This window comes from Octopus bimaculoides, chromosome 8, assembly GCF_046866305.1.
Source record: "Octopus bimaculoides isolate indiv1 chromosome 8, ASM4686630v1, whole genome shotgun sequence".
Classification (NCBI taxonomy): Eukaryota; Metazoa; Mollusca; class Cephalopoda; order Octopoda; family Octopodidae; genus Octopus; species Octopus bimaculoides.
In genome coordinates, this window is record NC_142935.1 from 95,209,200 (window position 1) to 95,229,199 (window position 20,000).

General features: G+C 38.6%; 1 protein-coding gene across 1 annotated transcript in view; it reads right to left on the bottom strand.

Moving 5' to 3' along the window:
* Positions 1 to 12,914: 12,914 nt before the first annotated feature.
* Positions 12,915 to 20,000, bottom strand: part of LOC106874578 (uncharacterized) — a 100,462-nt gene continuing 93,376 nt past the window's right edge. Inside the window, exon 2 of the mRNA XM_014922357.3 lies at positions 12,915 to 14,773. Within this exon, the coding sequence (XP_014777843.1) occupies positions 13,307 to 14,773 (1,467 nt within the window). The 3' untranslated portion in view covers positions 12,915 to 13,306. The remainder of the gene's footprint in view (positions 14,774 to 20,000) is intronic.

The following is a 20,000-nucleotide window of genomic DNA, read 5'->3' on the forward strand; positions in this document are numbered from 1 at the left end:
ATATATATATATATATATATATATATATATATATATATATATCTTTTAAATTCGTTTATGGTAACGTTAGTGGTATGCAAATAAAGCTCCTATTTCATTTTGCCGACTACCGACTAATGATACTGAATAGTCAGTTAGTTTTTCAGGGTTGCATCATGGTTATACCGACGTAATGTGGGATAAATATATTAATAACAATAGTTCTAGGATGGAATTTTAAAATGCCATCCGAGAATTGCTGTTATTAGTATTATTATTGTTGTTGTTGTCGCCGGACCTGGACGTTATTTTCGGAGCTCCGTGTGTGCCTTGTTTACCTTTAAAAAGATTGTTATTGTTACATTTTATTGTTATAACTTGTGACTAAGTTAATCTAGTTCATATTGGTCTGATTAATAGTGTTATTATTTTTGCCCTGCAGATCAAACATCACTCGAAAAGAAAATTAATTTTCCTTTCAAAATTTGCAAAATTTAATATGGCGTCGTCGTCTTTGTCAGTGAGTCAACAAGAGTGGGAAGTAGGAGGAGATGTAGAATGCGAAATTGTCTTTCGCCGTCACTCGCCCCCACTCAATCTAGATGTAAATGATAGTGGTAGTAACAGGAGGAGTAGCAACAGCAATGACACTAACAACCACAGTGGAAGCGTCAGGTGTAATGAGAATTCGATGAGAATTCGATCAAGGAAGCACGAAATATAACTAGCAGAAGCCAATGGCGCAAGGAAAATATCATCACCACCACCACTACGACCATCACACAAATCAGTAAAATTTCGAACAAAGAAAGAGAAGGTTCAAGCAGAAATAACGTTTCCTTCGCAAAAGTTACAAATAAGTCTGAAATTATGTCGTTAAAAGATAAGGAAGAACATTTAAAGGAAGCTGAGAGGATTATAAGACGTGAAGAAAGAAAGGCCACACTAAATGTGACTCAAAACCTGCTAGAAGCAACTGAAAAAAACTAACAAAAAATAATCATGTACAGATGTCTGTCCATGAAAAGAAGACTGGAAAAAATACCATCAGACCAATCCGAACTCAGTAGTGGCATAGAAACCGATGTTCTTGCAGCGAGATTGGTTCTGAACCAATTCTTCAACACCAAGCATGAAGGTTGCATTGTCAGAGCTAGGGCACGTGCTCTAAGACACGAGGGAATGAATGCCTTTCGATGGGCCCGAGTGGCCGAGGCGCAACGTGGCAATAAAACCACAATTCAGTCTTTGATGGGTCAGGACGGGCGCATGCTTCGCGAGTCCAAGCAGATTTGTACGGAATTTCAGCGGCACTTTGCTGAACAGTACGAGGCGCGTGGTAGTTCGGAGGCAGAGGTGAACTTCACATCCTACCTCGATGGACTGCCGCGGCTTTCGGTCAGGGATGTGGATTTCTGCGAAATGCCGATAACAGCGGAAGATATACGTGACGCACTGGACAGTTGCACGATGGAGAAGTCTCCGGGATTGAATGGTCTGCCCTTCGAACTTTATATTCATATGCCAGACTTGTTCGGTGAGATTTTGGTAGAAGTCTACCGCAACTGGCAGCAAAACAGGAGAATCCCCAGATATGTGAGCCGAGGTGTGGTGACGCTACCGAGAAAGGATCCGAACAAGGGGGACATTGTTGAGAACTTTAGGCCTGTAACTCTGCTAAATGCAGATTACAAAATTTTAGCCAAGGTGTTAGCAAAGAGGTTGGTGCTTGTCGTGGCCAGAATGGTGGGTGATGTGCAGACTTGCGCTAGCGCCAACAGATCTATCCACGACAACCTCCACCTCACGCGATGCATCATAGAGAAGATTGGTAAAGAATCTGGCATGGGTGGTGCCCTGATCAATTTGGATCAGTCGAAAGCCTTTGATAGGGCTGACCATTGGTACTTGGAGGCTGTCCTTATAGCAGCTGGCTTCGGTTCCGTTTTCAGAGGCTGTGATAGTGTCGGATGTCTCTGAAATAGAGATGGTCGGTACTACAGTGACAGGAGCAATGATTAACCAGGGGAAATCAGTGGGCTTGCAGCTCGGCACCTGGAGAGGCAGGTCCATGCCGACCGACAGCGTTGTGAGGCACTGGACGGAAGGACCGGTTAAGTTGCTCGGAGACACTCTGAGTGTTGAGAGAGATCAACTGGCAGGTCTCTTCTGGAGGACTTTCGTGCCGCGGCCTATGGATAATATCCAGAAATCTCTTTCCTAGAAGTGCTACAGGGGGCGGGGCGCTGCCGGTTCATGATAAGCTCTACAGGTATAGATGTGCAGTCATACAGTCTTGTCTGAGACGCATGCGGAGCGAGGAAACCGTTCTGCATGCACTAGTACAGTGTCCGCTCATTGCTGACTTGTAGAGCTACGTCAAACAGTTATTGTCACGTGTTAGACGGATCCGGCTATCGTCCGTGTCCATCGTGAAGATTGCCCCGCCTCTTTCCTTTGGCCGGGAAGGAAAGGCAGTTTTTCTCTGTCTGGTGTCTATGACGAAAGAGGTTATATAGTGGACGCGACTGAAAGGGCTGAAAATGGGTACCTTCCTCTTTGGCCAAGGCTTCATTGACTTTTTCAGGTTCCACCCGAAAAGGAAGCTGAGACTGGAGAGGGAGGTGCTGTCACCCAGTAAGTTTGTCGAAAGGTGGATGAATGTAGTAAGGATGACCCGTATGAATGGACCTACTCTACGTGTGCGCCTGTAGGCCAGATGGAGCGAGGAGAAGAGGGGTGCTGCTTGGTGTTAGGGGCCCAAAATGGGTGACGTTGCTTTGGTCACCTCTCGGTGGATCTCCCCGCCTATTGGGGAATTATATATTGTTGGGTAATTTTCTTTGTTGATTGTTGTGTTTTGCTGTTTACACGTATAATCTCATTGTCCCTCGTCTGTGTATTGTCCATTATGTTTCGTGTTCGGACGTTATGACCAATAAAGTATTATTATTACACACACACACACACACACACACACACACACACACACGAAGCCAATGTATTTTCCATTATGAAGCAAAATGTTGAGAAGGAATGGATGTAAAAGATATCTGGGTGGATAGAAATGCCACAAGTATTGCGATAAATGTAGATTAGCAGTAGATTTGCAGTAGATTTGCAGTTTTTGCGCAATGGATTAGCTGTAGATATTGCAATAAGTGAGCAATAGAATGCAATATATTGTAGTCAGTATGCAGTACATGCAGAATAGATATGCTATAGACATTGCAATTAATGTGAAGTTGATATTACAGAAGACATTGCAGATATACAGTACAATTTCTATGCACGATGTGCCGCAGATTTGCTGTAGATATTGCAGTATGTGCGAATGTGATATTGATATTGCAGCGGGTATTCAGTAGACCTGCAGTAAACATTACAGAAGATATTAAGCTGCTATTGCAGTAGACGTGCAGTAGATATTGCAAGAGATATTCAGTAGATATTCCAGTAGATGTGGTGTGAAGTAGATCTTGCAGTAGATATGCAGTGGATATTGCAAAAGATAATCAGCAGATATTGCAATAGATGTACTTGAAGAAAGTATTGCAGTAGACATGTAGTGTTGCGGCAGATGTGCAGTGGATATCGTAGGAGATATTCAGCAGATATTGCAGTAGATGTACTTGAAGTAAGTATTGCAGTGGTTATGCAGTGGATATTGTTGCAGATATTCAGTAGATATTGCAGTAGATGTGCTGTAGAATATGTATTGCAATAGACAGGCAATGAATATTACAGAAAATATTCGTTAGATGTACAATGAAGTAAATATTGCAATAGGCGTGCAGTGGATATTGCAGGAGATACTCAGTAGATATGGCAGTAGATGTGCTGTGAAACCGGTGTCTGCAGTACGTGTTCTGTAAAAATAATATACATTACAAAATATGTTGCAGTAGTTTTACAGCATATACTGCTATAGATTTGCAGTAGATTAATGCCGTAGGTATTGCAGTGGAGCCGAGCAAGTTGCTGCTAACCGAAGTGCGCAGTTTGCTTACACTGACAGTTTATCGATCTGTAATGATGGTTCACTCCAGGAAAAAGAACTTATGTATTGATATATAGATATATAGATATACGTTCTCATCGTTTGATGACACGACACCCGTATAGTTTCACTCTCTCTTTCTTTCTCTGTTTTTCTCTCTTCCTTCTCTCTCTCTCTCTCTCTCTCCCCTTCTCTCTCTCTCTCTCTCTCTCTCCTTCTCTTAATCTATCTCTTTTTATCAGCTTCTCTCTATTTCTCGTCTCTTTCTCTTCTTTCTTGCTTATCGTTCTACTCTCTCACTGTCTTCTTTTCTTACTTTCCATTCTTCTTCTTCTTCTTCTTCTTCTTCTTCTTCTTCTTCTTCTTCTTCTTCTTCTTCTTCTTCTTCTTCTTCTTCTTCTTCTTCTTCTACTTCTTCTTCTTCTTCCTCTTCTTCTTCTTCTTCTTCTTCCTTCCTTCCTTCCTCCCTCCCTTCCTTCCTTCCTCTCTCTCACGCTCTACTCTCTCTCTGTCCATACCGTTAGGGGTTGATGGCAGCAGTGGTGCAGTTGTAAACTGAGGTGAAACGGGAAGGGAAGACGCAAGAAGGCAGAACAGGAGGAAGAAGAAACGCGGGAAAAAGACAGTCTTTGTGTGTGTGTGTGTGTGTGTGTGTGTGTGTGTGTGTGTGTGTGTGTGTGTGTGTGTGTGTGTGTGTGTGCGCGTGCGTGCGTGAGAGAGAGAGAGAGAGAGAGAGAGAGACCCAGGCAAAAACTGAGAGACTGAGAAAAGAGAGACTGACAGAGACAAACAAAGAAAGAGAAAAAGAAAGACAGAGACAGAAAGTGAGAGAGTAAGAGAAAGAGAGTAAGAGAAAGAGAGTAAAAGAGAGAGGGGGACAGACAGACAGCGATAAAGACAGAGAGAGAGCCACACAGACAAAGACTGTGTGAGAGAGAGAAAAAGAGAGAGAGAGAGAGAAAAAGAGAGAGAGAGAGAAAAAGAGAGAGAGAGAGAAAAAGAGACAGAGAAAAAAAGACAGACAGGCAGACAGACAAACCGACAAAGACTGACAGACAAACTGACAGAGAGCAGACATGCTGGCAAGCAAGCAATCAGGCCAAAGATAGGAATGGTTAATTTACAATGTCACACTTTGATCTTGCAGCGTTTCAATCACGTGAAATACTGTATACAATAATAGTCTTCTATTATAATTCCATTCACATCCAAGATGCATTACAGTAATATAACCTTGTGATACATAACCACGTGAAACAGCATCATTATTATCATGTGATATTCAGCAAAATTCTCAACTCAGCTCTATTGTCATATCATAGATCTTTATCACTGCTGTGTGATATCACACTCCACCACGTGGTTAACTAAGGTTCGAGTGCTGACTGTAAACAGCGAAGAGCAAATAATGTCAAGAATGTTGGTAGCAACACATAGTACTAGATCCCTTATCCGGCTTCGGAATTCGGAAGTACTGAGCAATATACCGTCTCCTGCATTGAGTAAACAGACCCTGTTTTTGAAGTTGGTTAATTAGTATTCGGTTGAAAATAGTTTTGTTCTTTTCTGTTTTTCTTTTAATGTAGATTGATAAAGCACAATCTACTTTAGAAGCGTATTAATTTGTACCTGTATCAGTTAAATAAAATCATGTTCTTTATTTTTCTTTGTTTAATTTTCATCTTTTAAACATTGTAGGGTATATATGATACAGTATGATATATTTTAAGGGTTTTAAGAGAAGTAACATATACCAAACAGACCCTGCTTTAGAAGTGTATTAATCTGAATCTGTTAAATACAATTTGTCTCTTTACTTTTAAGTAATATATTTAGATTATCACCAGGAAACCGGAAACTCCAGAAATCCGAGCCACCTCTACATCCAAGCTTATCGAAAAAGTAGTTCAGTACAGTATACTATTTCTAACAAGGAACAGAAAGGTTGTACTTGGGATAATGGAGCTGAATATAGTGAAATAGAGCAGAACCTGCAATATATGGTTCACAAGAAACTTCATCTTTTTATACTAGAAGACAAAATGTGTACACTCATAACACGTGCGCGAGCGATTACACACATGCATACACATACACATAGATATATATATACACACATACAGCAATTTGTGTATCGTACTTAAAGCAGACACGTTGTCGAAAGCCTTGTAACGACGAGATTTAATGTCATAATGCATAAGAGAAAATTCAGGATCACCAAATGTAAAGACGAAATTTTAATGTGAAGATGTGTTGGTGAATTGAATGGAGAACAATAAGAATTAATTACTGAGATGGACATTTATTAAAACTGATTATAATATTAGTCGTTACAGTATATAACAAATATACAAATTCGTCTGGTTGTTTGTGTACACATGTTATTTGTAGATGTAAAATATTTGTCTCTGATTCCATGGCTCATTGTATATGTTAGTCGTTTTGTTTCATCACTGAGAGAGGTAGAATGGTACAGTAACATCTTGACTCATGCGATAGCGCATGTAAAGAAACTATGCTCTTGGTAGGTGTCGAATTTACGAAAGAGGTCGGCGAATATTTGGTTGTGTATCTATAGTGGTGCTAGCTAAAGTATGTCGAGCTAAAACAATAGGGTTCTTTGTCCCTAATCAGGTTCGACCCGAGAATGCCTCGAAATAGGTCTAAGAGGTGAATTCATTCTCATTAATCTCTCAGTGCAACTGGCGAGGACAACAGGCCAAGGATTTGTTTCACTATATGGAAAAATGTAGATTCATTTTTGAATCTTAGTTTAGACATTCTGTAACTATTCACTACAGCCTTATAAACTGCAGTATTTGTCTCGAGATAGTTTCTCTTATTGCTGTATAGTGTTAAAAAAAAACAACTTAAATATATCAATAGTAAATGAAAATCGCCCAGCAGTAGTGAAGGCATTGCTAGATACGTATCTCTGCGTATTGAGACTTCATCAGTAGCAAACAACGTCTATAAAAGATACTATCTCAAGACGAATGCTGCAAGATATCCGGCTTCCAACGAGATTGCCATTATGAACTAATACTACTTCTGTCGCTCATAACCAACATGCTTATAAGTATATGTGCAGGGAACATCATAGTACTATTACCACCTCGGTAGTTTATGGACGCCTGTGATGCGCAAAAAGTTAATATTGTAATTATAAACAGTGTAAAAAAATTTGAAATAGATAGATATAACGTTGTAGCACATTGGTAAGAAACTAGGTGCTAGAAATCGAGAAAATGCTTGCACAGACAAGATCAGGTTTAGATAGAAAGAGTTGTGAGGCAATTAGAAGGGTCAATATTTATTCATCCATCCATCCACCCATCCATCTATCTATCCACCCATCCATCCATCCATCCATCCATCCAATGGCATAACGTCTTTTAAAGATAAGAGTACACTGTTAATTAAATGTTGTGTTCCCATTTATTTAATCACTTAAGATCCAGACTGAATAGAAAGGTAATTTTTTGTTCTTTTAAATTATGTAAGTTTTAATGCAAACATTTAAAATTAACCTAATATCATTATTGGCAGTCTCAATGACGTCACAAAAATGAGCTTCACTTAATTTGAGAATATTTTAGCTCTGTTGTATTTAATATTATCTCAAAACGAATCAAAGAAATAAAAGATCTAATAAATTTCAAAAGACATCCTGACAAATTTCTTCAAAGGATACCTGACAAACTACCTACAACCGGCCACAAATTCTATCAAGTGATGCTATTAAGTTAAACATGACCTGAATCAATTTGAGCCGGAACATATACAAGTATATTTAAGTTTGTTTTAATTTATAATGTCGTTTTTTCCCCCCAAATAAAACGGAGTGTGTACATTAAGGAAAGTAAAATCATGACACATATTATCGGTTTTGTGTTTCTCAAAACTGCTTCACATTCACAGGACGTTAATCATATCAGCTGGAATTTCTTCTTATTTTTGAGTTATATAATCATACAATTCACTCAATTTCCAAGATTTCTTTACTTAAATACTCACGTCGACCTGTTTCCATAGGTTTTCTATTGAATTTAAATCCCCCAAAATTTCTTGAACTTGTACAGTACGCTTCGAGCTGTCAAGCTAAAAAATCTACGAACTGCTCAAATGACTTTTGGCATACGGAAGCATTAATCTCCTTTAACATATACGGATCGAGATGCCTTTGACCTGATGTATCAGACCGGCTCCTTTTCTAGGTATACAACCCCAAACCATAACATTGCCACCACCATGGTTAGCAGCCGTATTTATGCACTCCGGTTGAAATTCTCTCTAAGAGACGGAGTGCAGGATCTGTCGAAAATGCACTCGATTTCAAAGACGAACAAATTAAATTTCGACTCATCCGACCACAAGATTTTTGACCTGTCTTACCTATCTTATTTTTCTGAGAAAACTAAGATGAGAGTATGTCATCCCATCCACTTCCATGCTACATAAAAATTGTACGTCTTTTTAGACGCAAGAGGGCACGTAAACCCAAATCATATCCATCGAAATTTCAAGGCAGCAACACCAATTTGCAGGTAGCATTTCTATTGAACATCTTCGGTTAACGGCTGTTATTTTCTTGCTTCTCGTTGTCAAGCAATGACTGTATCGAAACTCATCACTTCGAATTGTCTGTCGCGACTGTCAGAATAGCCATCAATTTCTTTGAAGATGCCTACAGCATTGTAAGTAGTAATTACTGAATATCCAATTCCAACAGCTATCGCTCGAAAAGTTCTTTTCAGCATATGATATTGGACAATTCTTGATCACATCTCCCATGGAAGCCTTTTTTTCTTTACCCTCTAAAAAACGAGAGACAAGGATGATATCAAACACGTGTTGCGCTCCTGGTGGCTAATTATTTTAGGGGAGACAATCTTCTTTTAGTTTAAAGTAAGTTGAGTCAAATTTGCATGTTTGGAATAACGAAGATGTACGGAACATGCAGCAATGTTTCCCAACATATTTTTCCCCAGGCCCCACAATAACTTTCCAGAAAAATGTATGCCCTACCGGTGGTTGGAAAAACGTATAGGTGTAGCATGTTTGTTGTGACTAAAAGATTTTCTCAATTCCATGTCCAAATAAAAAAAAAAAAGAAAAAGAAATATGGATTCCACGCCCCACCACAATTTTCCCGGCCTCCACCGGTGAGGTGTATGTTCCACGTTAGGAACCACTGACATACACCATTGGTAGGTAGCCATGTATAGCTATTCTTTTTGAATTGTCAGTACAGCATACATAGAAATTGCTTCAATTAAGCTGAATTCAGCATATTACGAAGTTGGGCGTATAACATCGAGAGAAAATAGTCTATAGTTTAAAAGTATCCTTGAGTTTTTCTTCATTTTATATCGTGAATTATACAGCAATAGACAAATGAGAAAGCGAGGAAGCGGAATTTCTCACATGTAGGTCAATATTTCCAGGGTTCTTAACTGTCCATTAGAAGATAATATCAAATATTAAAGACAATATATCCTTCTTTACGTTCAGATTTTAATTTCCGTTCAGGACAACTTTGCTTTTCATCCTTTTGTGGGATTGATAAAATAAGTACCAGTTATGTACTGAGATTGATGTAATCGACTTACTCCTCCCCCGAAATTGCTGTACCAAACTTTGAAACCAATATTAAAGACGATATATTTTTCTGCATTATCCTCATTACAATTTTATTAAACATATATGACTCGAAAAGCTAAAGAAATCGTTTCTTCGTTTATAGATTCAATCATAGTTGATTAAATAAACAGAAACATTTGGAGTTTAATCATTAGCACATGCTTTTCTATAAAATCATATTACACTCTGTGTGTGTGTGTGTGTGTGTGTGTGTGTGTGTGTGTGTGTGTGTGTGTGTGTGTGTGTGTGTGTGTGTGTGTGTGTTATATAATACGTAAACATGCAAATGTGAATCACAACTTGTCTACCGGTATCTATCAAACTGTCTTTATGTCCATTTCGTTTACCCTCTCCAATTTTATGTACATCCATCCTGCTCTCTCTCTCTCTCTCTCTCTCTCTCTCTCCCTCTCTCTCTCCCTCTCTCTCTCTCTCTCTCTCTCTCTCTCTCTCCCTCCCTCTCTCTCTCTCTCTCTCTCTCTCTCTATCTATCTATCTACAAACACACTCTCACACATGCATACACACACATTGTGTGAGTGTTCTCTTCATTCTCATCTCGTTCCCCCGTAAACCACTTTTCAAACTGATGTGTCATCATCCGAAACTTCACATTGACCCCCAAACTTACAGTAATGTTATATTACGATATATATTCAGTAATCCACGATTATCACTTCAGTAAGAAACGCTTTCGCATCATCTAAAGTGTCATTATCCGCCTCATTCAACCACACATCAACGATATACTACTTTCAATACATTTTCATAACATGAGAGGCATTACAATTAAAGGGAAACAACTCTTTAAAAATAAAATATGGTTATTTCCCTTAGAACATAACTGCAAAGGTTGACGAGTTTTTATGGTGAGCAATGAAAACTGGAATTCATTTCCGTTGTCAGATTGGAAATATTTCAACTTATTAACATTGATAATATTCTTAGAAAAGGCATGACTGTGCATATCTCGGATCTAGTTCAAAACGGGGGCACCAGTATTTTCTTAACGAAACGCTTTGAAACTTGGGACACTGGTAGAATGTGTCATATAAAACATCTTTTTCTCTTAGTCTTCTTAACAAAAAAACGTACATCGCAAGTTATTTCATGTTAAAGTTGTCGTATTTCTGTAATTTCAACCAATGACTGACGTCCATTCAGTCGAATACAGTAAGTGCTGACTACGTAAACAAACGATTCTCAAACGATTCTGGCGGTGATAAAATTATTATTTCCTTGTCAAAAAATGGCTGAAGCATATTGGCAGTAGGGTTAGGGTTAGGGTTAGGGTTAGGCAGTAGCTAATAAACCTTTCATACGGTTCAGGCAGAGGTTAACGAAATAAACACGCGTGAAAGAAAATGAAAAAAGCAAATGTTGTACACATACAGTTCAGGCAGATGTTAACGAAATTATAAATGGAGATTAAATACGATTTACACCGCTTAAACTGCCAAAGGAGTAAGTATAAACAGCTGAATACTTGTCAGTGATTGGTTGAAATTATCAAAATAAGACAATTTTTTTACATGAAATAACTCCGAATACAAAACTTTTTTTCTATTCTATAACACAAAATAGATAAGTATACGAAGTTTGAAAGTCTTTCGGTACCAAAAACACTACATAAAACATAAATGAAAACTGGTGCCCCCGTTTTGAACTAGATCCCATATCTCCACCACTTAAAATATAACTGATTAAAATGAAGCAAATAATGAAGTACGTAGCCATATTGTCTAATAGTCACATTTTAACGATATGTTGCATCGTTCGCATGTAGTCCACTATTGATATATATCCAAATCATGGTTTTCACATGCAAGCATGTATTACCTAATAGTATGCATGTACGGCATACCTACTCATGTGCCCCCCCCCCCCCAAGAAATTTGTTTCCTTATAACTTTTAGAAAAACGGATATTTTTAAAATAAATCTACAAATACTTTCCAGATGGCGTAGATCTAGATGATATCGAAATTTAACATGGAATAGAAAAAAAGAAAGGGAGGCGGGGAGAGGAAAAGTTCCGGATAATTCACATCAGTCGACTTTGTTTCTTCATAAATTTCATAATGCATATTTTTTAATGAAATTTTCGATAGATACCTTTCAGAATATATAGGTTTCAATTATATCAGACAATTAAACCTTGGGAGAGGCATTATGCCGGTAATAAACACACGCACTGGTTCAGTCCTTTATTAATTTATATACTGCAAGACACTTGTGGAGAGATAAGTTACTGAAGAGATTGCAAGAGTGCAATGAAATAATTTAACAAAAAACTATATAAATTAATAAAGGACTGAACCAGTGCGTGTGTTTATTACCGGCATAATGCCTCTCTCAAGGTTTAATTGTATTTCTTTCAACACACGCATCCACATCAAGAATCTTGCACACGAAATACGCATACGAAAATTATATCAGAATTTGATTGTTAAAAAAATGGTGGGCCCTCGCACATACATGCTGACACACATCACATAACTTTTACAAAATTTCGCATTTCGTTTTGTAGATTTATATATGATGTGTATCAGTACACACACACACACACACACACACGCACACACACACATATCGGTAGTTGGCGGGTGGGGGGTTGTGTTGCATATACTGCTCTTCCGTTTATTGTTTTCGGTGTTTTTGTACTGGGGAGCAGATATATGAATACAGTCCCAACCTTTCCAATTTTGTTCCAACGGAACATCGAGCATGTGATTATAGCTGGAGTGGTGAAGAATATGCCGGCACTAGGCTGCTATCCATTTACAGCTAAGCAGACTGAAAGCAACATGAAAGGAAACATCTTGTGCAAGACAGCGCACCGCCCAGTCCAGGAATCGAACACACCTAATCACTGTGAGCCATATACCCTAACCACTAGATGTGCTGTGAATTAGGTCTTGCAGTAGACGTTCAGTGCATATCGCAGGATATATTTAGAAGATATTGCAGTAGATGTACTGTGAAGTAGGTCTTGCAGTAACGTGCAGTGGATATTGCAGGATATATTCAGTAGATGTTGCAGTAAATATGCTGTGTAGATATTGCAGTAGACGGGTAGTGGATATTGCAGCAGTTGGGCTGCAACACCCTACCCACTTAGCCTGGCCCCTTCACTGCTCTCTCTCTCTCTCTCTCTCTCTCTCTCGTTTTTTTGTCTCTCTCTCTCTCTCTCTCTCTCTCTTTCTCTCTCTCTCACACACACACACTGTATTTATAAGTGTGTATGTTACTGTTAAAAGATTAAGAGTAAATAAAATGCAACAATGACACAGTTTTGATTCTTTTAAAAAATTTACTTTGATAAAACCTTTTTATTAAAGTCCCGTGGTCCATACAAAACAATGAAAGACAAAAGAAAATGCATGTATATATACATGAGTGCGTGTGTGCGTGTAGGTGTGTGTGTGTGTGTGTGTGCGTGCGTGTGTGTGAGTCTGTGTGTATATGTATGAATATGCATATGCATGTGTCACTGTATGTATATATATATATATATATGCATAGAGTGTGTATATATGCGTGTGTGTGTGTTTTTTGTGTGTGTATATACAGCCAATATATACGCAAAAACATACGTATGTGTATGTATGTGTGCGTGTGCGTGCGCACGCGTGTGAGTTTGTGCAAAATTGGCAACAATATGCACTGACAACTGAGTACCAAATCACAAAGAAGTCTGTTTGAATGGTAATACCTTTGATTGAAAGGGTGTTGTGCCCTTTAAATTCCAATTATTTGTGGACACATTCACTCCACTTTTATAAACATGTCTCGAACTTTTATTTGGATTTACAATGAGATTTGTATCGTTGCCTTTGTTCTCACAATTGAAGTCACATGATCTGTTGTCATGCGTATCGGCTGAGATCCAACTGGTGTCCGAATGTATACTCAACTGTCGTCGTTCTCTGGGCGTGCTGGCAACTGATGCTCCGTAACCCTCATCGGAAGTGAAACTGAGATTATCTCCCTTAGCAATATGGAAGCTTCTATTACTGTCATTCTCCGTTTGAGAATTGTGTTTTGTAGGTATTCTGTTATTCTCGTTCTTTAAATTATTTTTCTTTCTGAATTCCTCAGAATAGCGTTCTGTATTGCTGTCGCTCTTCGTGTCCCTCTTTCTATTACATTCTGACATGCTATTTTTGTCAAGGTTTACTGTGTTTCGACAAACGGAGCTCTCCAGTTGAACGTTATTTTTTTTCTGTTCTTCAGTTTTTGAACTTCGTGAAAAGTTCTGTGTTGGTTTAGAGTTTTCCTTAGAATTGGACGAGTGGTCCTGTTTTTTATTTAAACCACGGCTTCCAGACTGCTTATCAACGTGTCTCTGACTCCCATCAACGTCATTTTGCGGTCGATATTCTGTATATTTGTGTGTGTGGTTATCACTTGCTTTTTGCCCCATTTTTCTTGGTTCTTCTGACGTCTGCTTGAATTGACACAGCGAAAAATCGAAACTTCTACGGCTGACCTTCTTGATATCAGAACTGCTGGCTCGCCTAAGTAAAGGATCGAACTGAGAAACTCGAAAATCCTTATTGTAGTTCATACCTACAGTAAATGAACCTCGCCTGTTAATTTTGACGTCTTTAGAGACCCCAAGACAGTTGCAAATCTGGTTTTTTGTCTTCGTACTGCTTACATTTCTCTGGCTATCACTACCTGCGTTGAGTATTTTATCGTCCTCATCAATTTTCGAGTGATACTGACGTAAAACAGCATGCATGGGACTCGGGTACTCCCTGCTGGCTGTTAAAGGTGACATTTCTCCTTTTCGCTTCGTAAGTACAGCATGACATTGAAAACTAGCTCTGCGCATGGTGGAGAAGGTCTCTAATTCGCTGTGGATATTCTCCAAAGGATTGGTCCATTCTACCAATCTGTTCGACACACACCCTAAATCATATCGGAAAGCATCAGATCTCCCATAATGCTCTAGTCCAGGATAACCGGAAACACTAACTGGACGTTTTGTTTGACGTCGATAATTCGTTTGATTGTTATTGTTTTTCCAAGATGGGTTGCGTTCGACATTTGACCTACTGTTCTCATCTTTCACGGATTCCTCACAAATTTTCTCTAAGTTCGTCACAGACAGACGAGTGCGGCAGTTGGACAACCATTCTTTAGCCTGAAAAAGAAAACAAAAATGTGAAAGAAAAAAAACAAACAATGTAGTCAACTAATGGTTAAAAGAAAGAAATTTTTAAAGTGGCAAAATAACAGAATTTTTACATTTTGTTTCAATATAAAGAAGAAAACGTATGTGTGTATGTATTAAACGCTGAGTTGCATACAGATAGGAGTGAATTAAATTTTGTAGGGAACTGAGTGCAATCTTGTTTTCTAGTTAATCCCTTAACATTCACATTATTTTGTCGAATTTAATGCTTGTTTATTTACATTGTTTTCAATTAATCATGCATTATCTTGTAGCTTTGAGATTTTGATAATGTGACTGTTTACTTTTAGAATTACATTGTATGGTAGTGGTGATAGTTTGGATGTGGTCAGTTTGAGCATAAAACAGAAAGAACACCTGGGCCAGTAATGGTCGGTTTCAATGCTAAAGGGTTAAACCAAAGTTTGCAGTCAGATTATCAACGTGCCTCTGGCTCCTGTCGATATCATTTTGTGATCGATATCCTGTACATCTGTCCGTGTGGTTACCATTTGCTTATTGTGTTGATTATTTTGATCCTTCGGAAGTCGGTTTCGCTTGAACCGAAACAATGCAGTTTCAGTTCTCAGTTGAATCTATTTTATTTAAATTATGTTTTGGAATAAAAATGTCACGAATGTCACCATTCCGTTTTTTCTATCCCGCGCCTCTTTTTTTTTGGGGGGGGGGGGGGGTTAAAAAGTACTATTTATTATATTCCTAATCATAGATACCTACGAATGATTATTGACTTTTATTAACTTCAGAAAAGCAAAGACGACCTCGGCAGAATTTGAACTCAGAACGTAGCGACGGGCGAAATACCACTAAGCATTTTGTCCAAAGTGCTAACGATTCTGCTGGCTCACCGCTTTTAGTGAAGTAAAATAGTTGTTCTTTTATGAGGCAAAATAAGCAAGAGCACTTAGAGAGTGCAAACTTCCGCCAAGGCAACATCAACGTCCTCTAAACGATTAGCCAAAGATGATTTTTAAAATAAGAATATCTGAAATAAACTTGACTGCTCTCACAAACGAGAATACTAAAAATGAACCTGACCGCTCTCAAAAATTAAGTTTAAAAACCGGAAAAATAATCCAGAATCCTTGTCCGGAACCTGATCGCATCCCAACGGTAGTCTTGGAGTATGAAAATGGATGTGTGTGCTGTATTTGTAATGCTGTGTGTGTGTCGTCTGCAGTGGAAACTGGGACACTTTTCTCTATGAAGGCCTTTTCTAGTCTAACCACAGCCGCTAAGATCTATAGTGAAAAGTTTATCAGTGAGTGAAAGCAAACGGGAAGGACCTGCATACGGTGTTGTAAACGGAGGTTTAAAAAACATCGTTGCGCACAAAAATGTGAGTCCAAGAAGTAACGCTTCCTTGAAGGCAGAGCTAGAAATGCAATTGTCAAGCAGGTAAGAGGTTTTAAACAGGAGCGATTTATTCAAAATTGGTAAAACTAAAAATTGTCGGGGATAAATTAAAATTTATTATTGTTACTGAATATATTAATGTTGTCTAGTTTCTGAACAGTTTTACTGCCATTTGCTTATGTACTTTGATTTCTTTATCCATCAGTTTCTACTAAGACAGAGACCCGAGTAAAATTAATAATAGAGAAACGAAAATAAAACTTCGGAAACAGCAACGCTGCCATAACGTATGTGGAAACCATGAGCGTACTTTCAAGGGAGATATTCAGAGAAAGACTTGAAAGTCAACGTAAGATCGTAATACTTCATGTAAAGTAAATATAACAAATAATCCAGAATCCTTGTCCGGTACCGGATCGATTCTAAAATTTAATCAGTTCGTGCCAGTCACGAGGCTAAACATTCTGAAAGTTTCATCCGCAGCCATCCAGCGGTTCTTGAGATATCTTGTCCACGGACAAACAAACGAACAAACACGACTGAAAACAATACCTCCGCCTTCGCTAAGGCGGAGGTAATAAATGATGGGTCGGGAGGTGGTAATCACATTTGATCACGTAGTACACAAGCAGCAAACTAAAAAGCATTTGACTTGATGTAGTACTCTAATAGTACCTTATACACACACATACATAGATACATACATACATGCATACACACACACACTCATGTATATATACAAAACGTGTCTCCAACCCACGATCTACGACCTTATGTTCATGAGCCGAACACCGTAACCACCGGGTCACACCTATTCACTACAGTACCTGAATCCATCCTTTATAGTACATATTACACGCTTATATATATATATATATATATATATATATATATATATATATACACACGTTCCATCATAGAACTTTACTTCACTCCCCAAGCTGTCAACAACTGTGACCTTGTGATATATTTATACATATTCATAAATATTTTCTCTTTTATCTGAACCTTTGCGTTTCTCTCTCTCTCTCTCTCTCTCTCTCTCTCTCTCTCTCTCTCCTCTCTCTCTCTCTCTCTCTCTCTCTCCCCTCTCTCTCCCCCTCTCCCCTCCCCATCCCCTCCTCCTCCCCTCCCCCTCTCTCCTCTGTCTCTCCCCTCTCTCTACCTCTCTCTCTCTCCCCCCCTCTCTCTCCCCTCTCTCCCCTCCCCTCCCCCTCTCTCTCTCTCTCTCACTCCCTCTCTCTCGTGTACTCCTTTTCTTTTTTTCTCCCTTTTCCTCTGTATTTCTACCCTGCTTTCATTGAGTATTATCCTTTACAAAAAGATTTAAAAAACGTTAAAAAGAGTTTCTTCCCAAATATGCCAAGGTTTATAAGCCAGGTGTCTATTTATACATTACATCCTCTTCCACCACCACCACTACCACCGCTGTTGTTTATATTCCATAGCAGTAATTGCTTTCGCCTCAATAGACGTCAGTGATTGGTTGAAATTACCGAAATACGACAATTTTTTACATGAAATAACTTCGAATACAAAAATTTTTATCTGTTCTATAACACAAAATATACAAGTATACACATTATACATAGACACTATTAGTTAAACAGAGTGTTTGTTACACACACACACAAACACACACACACACACACACACACAGAATATCTATTACACATAGGAAGTATTCATTACACAGAGATTGCGGTGTTTCACACACAGGGTAACCACTACACATTTAGCGTATCTATTACACAGACACACAATAGCTATTACACACATAGACCAACGATTATACACGGGAAGTATTTATTATACAGAGAGAGTATTGATTACACAGAAAAAAGGTGTTTATTACACACATAGAGTAATTACAGATAAACATACACACGCAAGCACACGCGTGCGCATATACGGTTTTACACTGACGATGTGTTACACGTAGAGAGTATAACACACAGAATATTGTTTACACGTGCACACATCATCTATAACATAGATATACTGTTTATTACTTATTACACACACACACACAATTTACAACACGTTGAAGATAATACTATACACGGTAAAAGAGGATTAAGTTTCATTAGAGAGGAGGGGTGGGTATTCAAACATCTCACACAGAAGACATGGATTAGGGTTTAAGAAGAATCTAGAGAGATTACTGAAGAAAAGATTAACTTCAATCCTGTATGCACCTCTCCTCTTTGGAAGACGTCGTGTGTGTGTGTGTGTATTTATATAACGACTGAGATTATCTGACCCGAGACAATAGTGTATGTGTGTGTATATATATATATATATATACATACACACACACACACACACACACACACACACACATACACACACACATACATACATATATATATATATATATATATATATATATATATATATATATATATATATATATATATATATATATATATATATATGTGTGTGCAAGAAGAAAATGGAGGAAAAATAACGGGGAGAGGTTGGTCGTTTGCGCTAGTAAGCCATTAATTAAATTAATTAATTAATAAAGAAAAGTGGTAGTAATAGTACATTTACGATCGTTTCTGTTTACCAGTCGTGGTGGTAGACATAGGGATCCATTGGTAACGAGACTAAAGACCAAGAATGGTGAGTCTTACATTACAGTAGATTTCTTAGTTGATAATTCTGCTGTGAAGTGGATGTAGGATGGAGGTTATTTTGATCTGTAGTCCCACGTGTTTATTCTGGCTAAACTTTTCACCTTTATATATATAAAGGACTGGTTTCTAATCCCCAAACCATCCGCCTCGAAACGATTAGCAACAAAGTATGTATGACATGAAGAGCTTGGTATCGAACCTGCAAACTAGATGTACAATCTTCTTCGTTAACATTGTTATCAGCTGTATCAGACAAAGATATACCAAGTGATAATTGAGTATGTGTGTTTGTAATACATTATAGTACTTTAAGTGGAGGCGCAATGGCCCAGTGGTTAGGGCAGCGGACTCGCGGTCATAGAATCGCGGTTTCGATTCCCAGACCGGGCGTTGTGAGTGTTTATTAAGCGAAAACACCTAATGCTCCACGAAGCTCCGGCAGAGGATGGTGGCGAACCCTGCTGTACTCTTTCACCACAACTTTCTCTCACTCTTTCTTCCTGTTTCTGTTGTACCTGTATTTCAAAGGGGCCAGCCTTGTCACACTGTGTCACGCTGAATATCCCCGAGAACATATGTTAAGGGTACACGTGTCTGTGGAGTGCTCAGCCACTTGCACGTTAATTTCACAAGCAGGCTGTTCCACTGATCGGATCAACTGGAGCCCTCGACGTTGTAAGCGACGGAGGGCCAACAAATAGTACTTTATACACACATAGTAAATGCGTGCATTCCAGACGGTTTGACACTTTTTTTAGGAGACGCAGTCATAACTGTAATTTTAGTATATAATTATTATACATCTAATAAGCTCACCCGCCAACATTTTCATTCTTTATGGAAGGAAGCAGCTGAAACACCACTTTGAACACATCCTACTAAATACTGCTTGTCACAGTTAATTTGCAGAATGCAGTCGCGACGTGATGGCAATTTGCAATCATGCTTTGAAAACAGATCAATACCAGTACCTAACCTAACCCTTACCCTAACCCTTATCCCTTAACCCTAATCCTAACTCTAATTTTAACCCTAAACTAAGTCCGAACCCCGAAACCTAAACCCCACCCCTACTCCTAATCCTAAGCCAGATTAGGTCATTTCACAGCGTAGATTACAGATACTGCGGTAGACTGCAAGCTAATACACACACACACACACACACACACACACACACA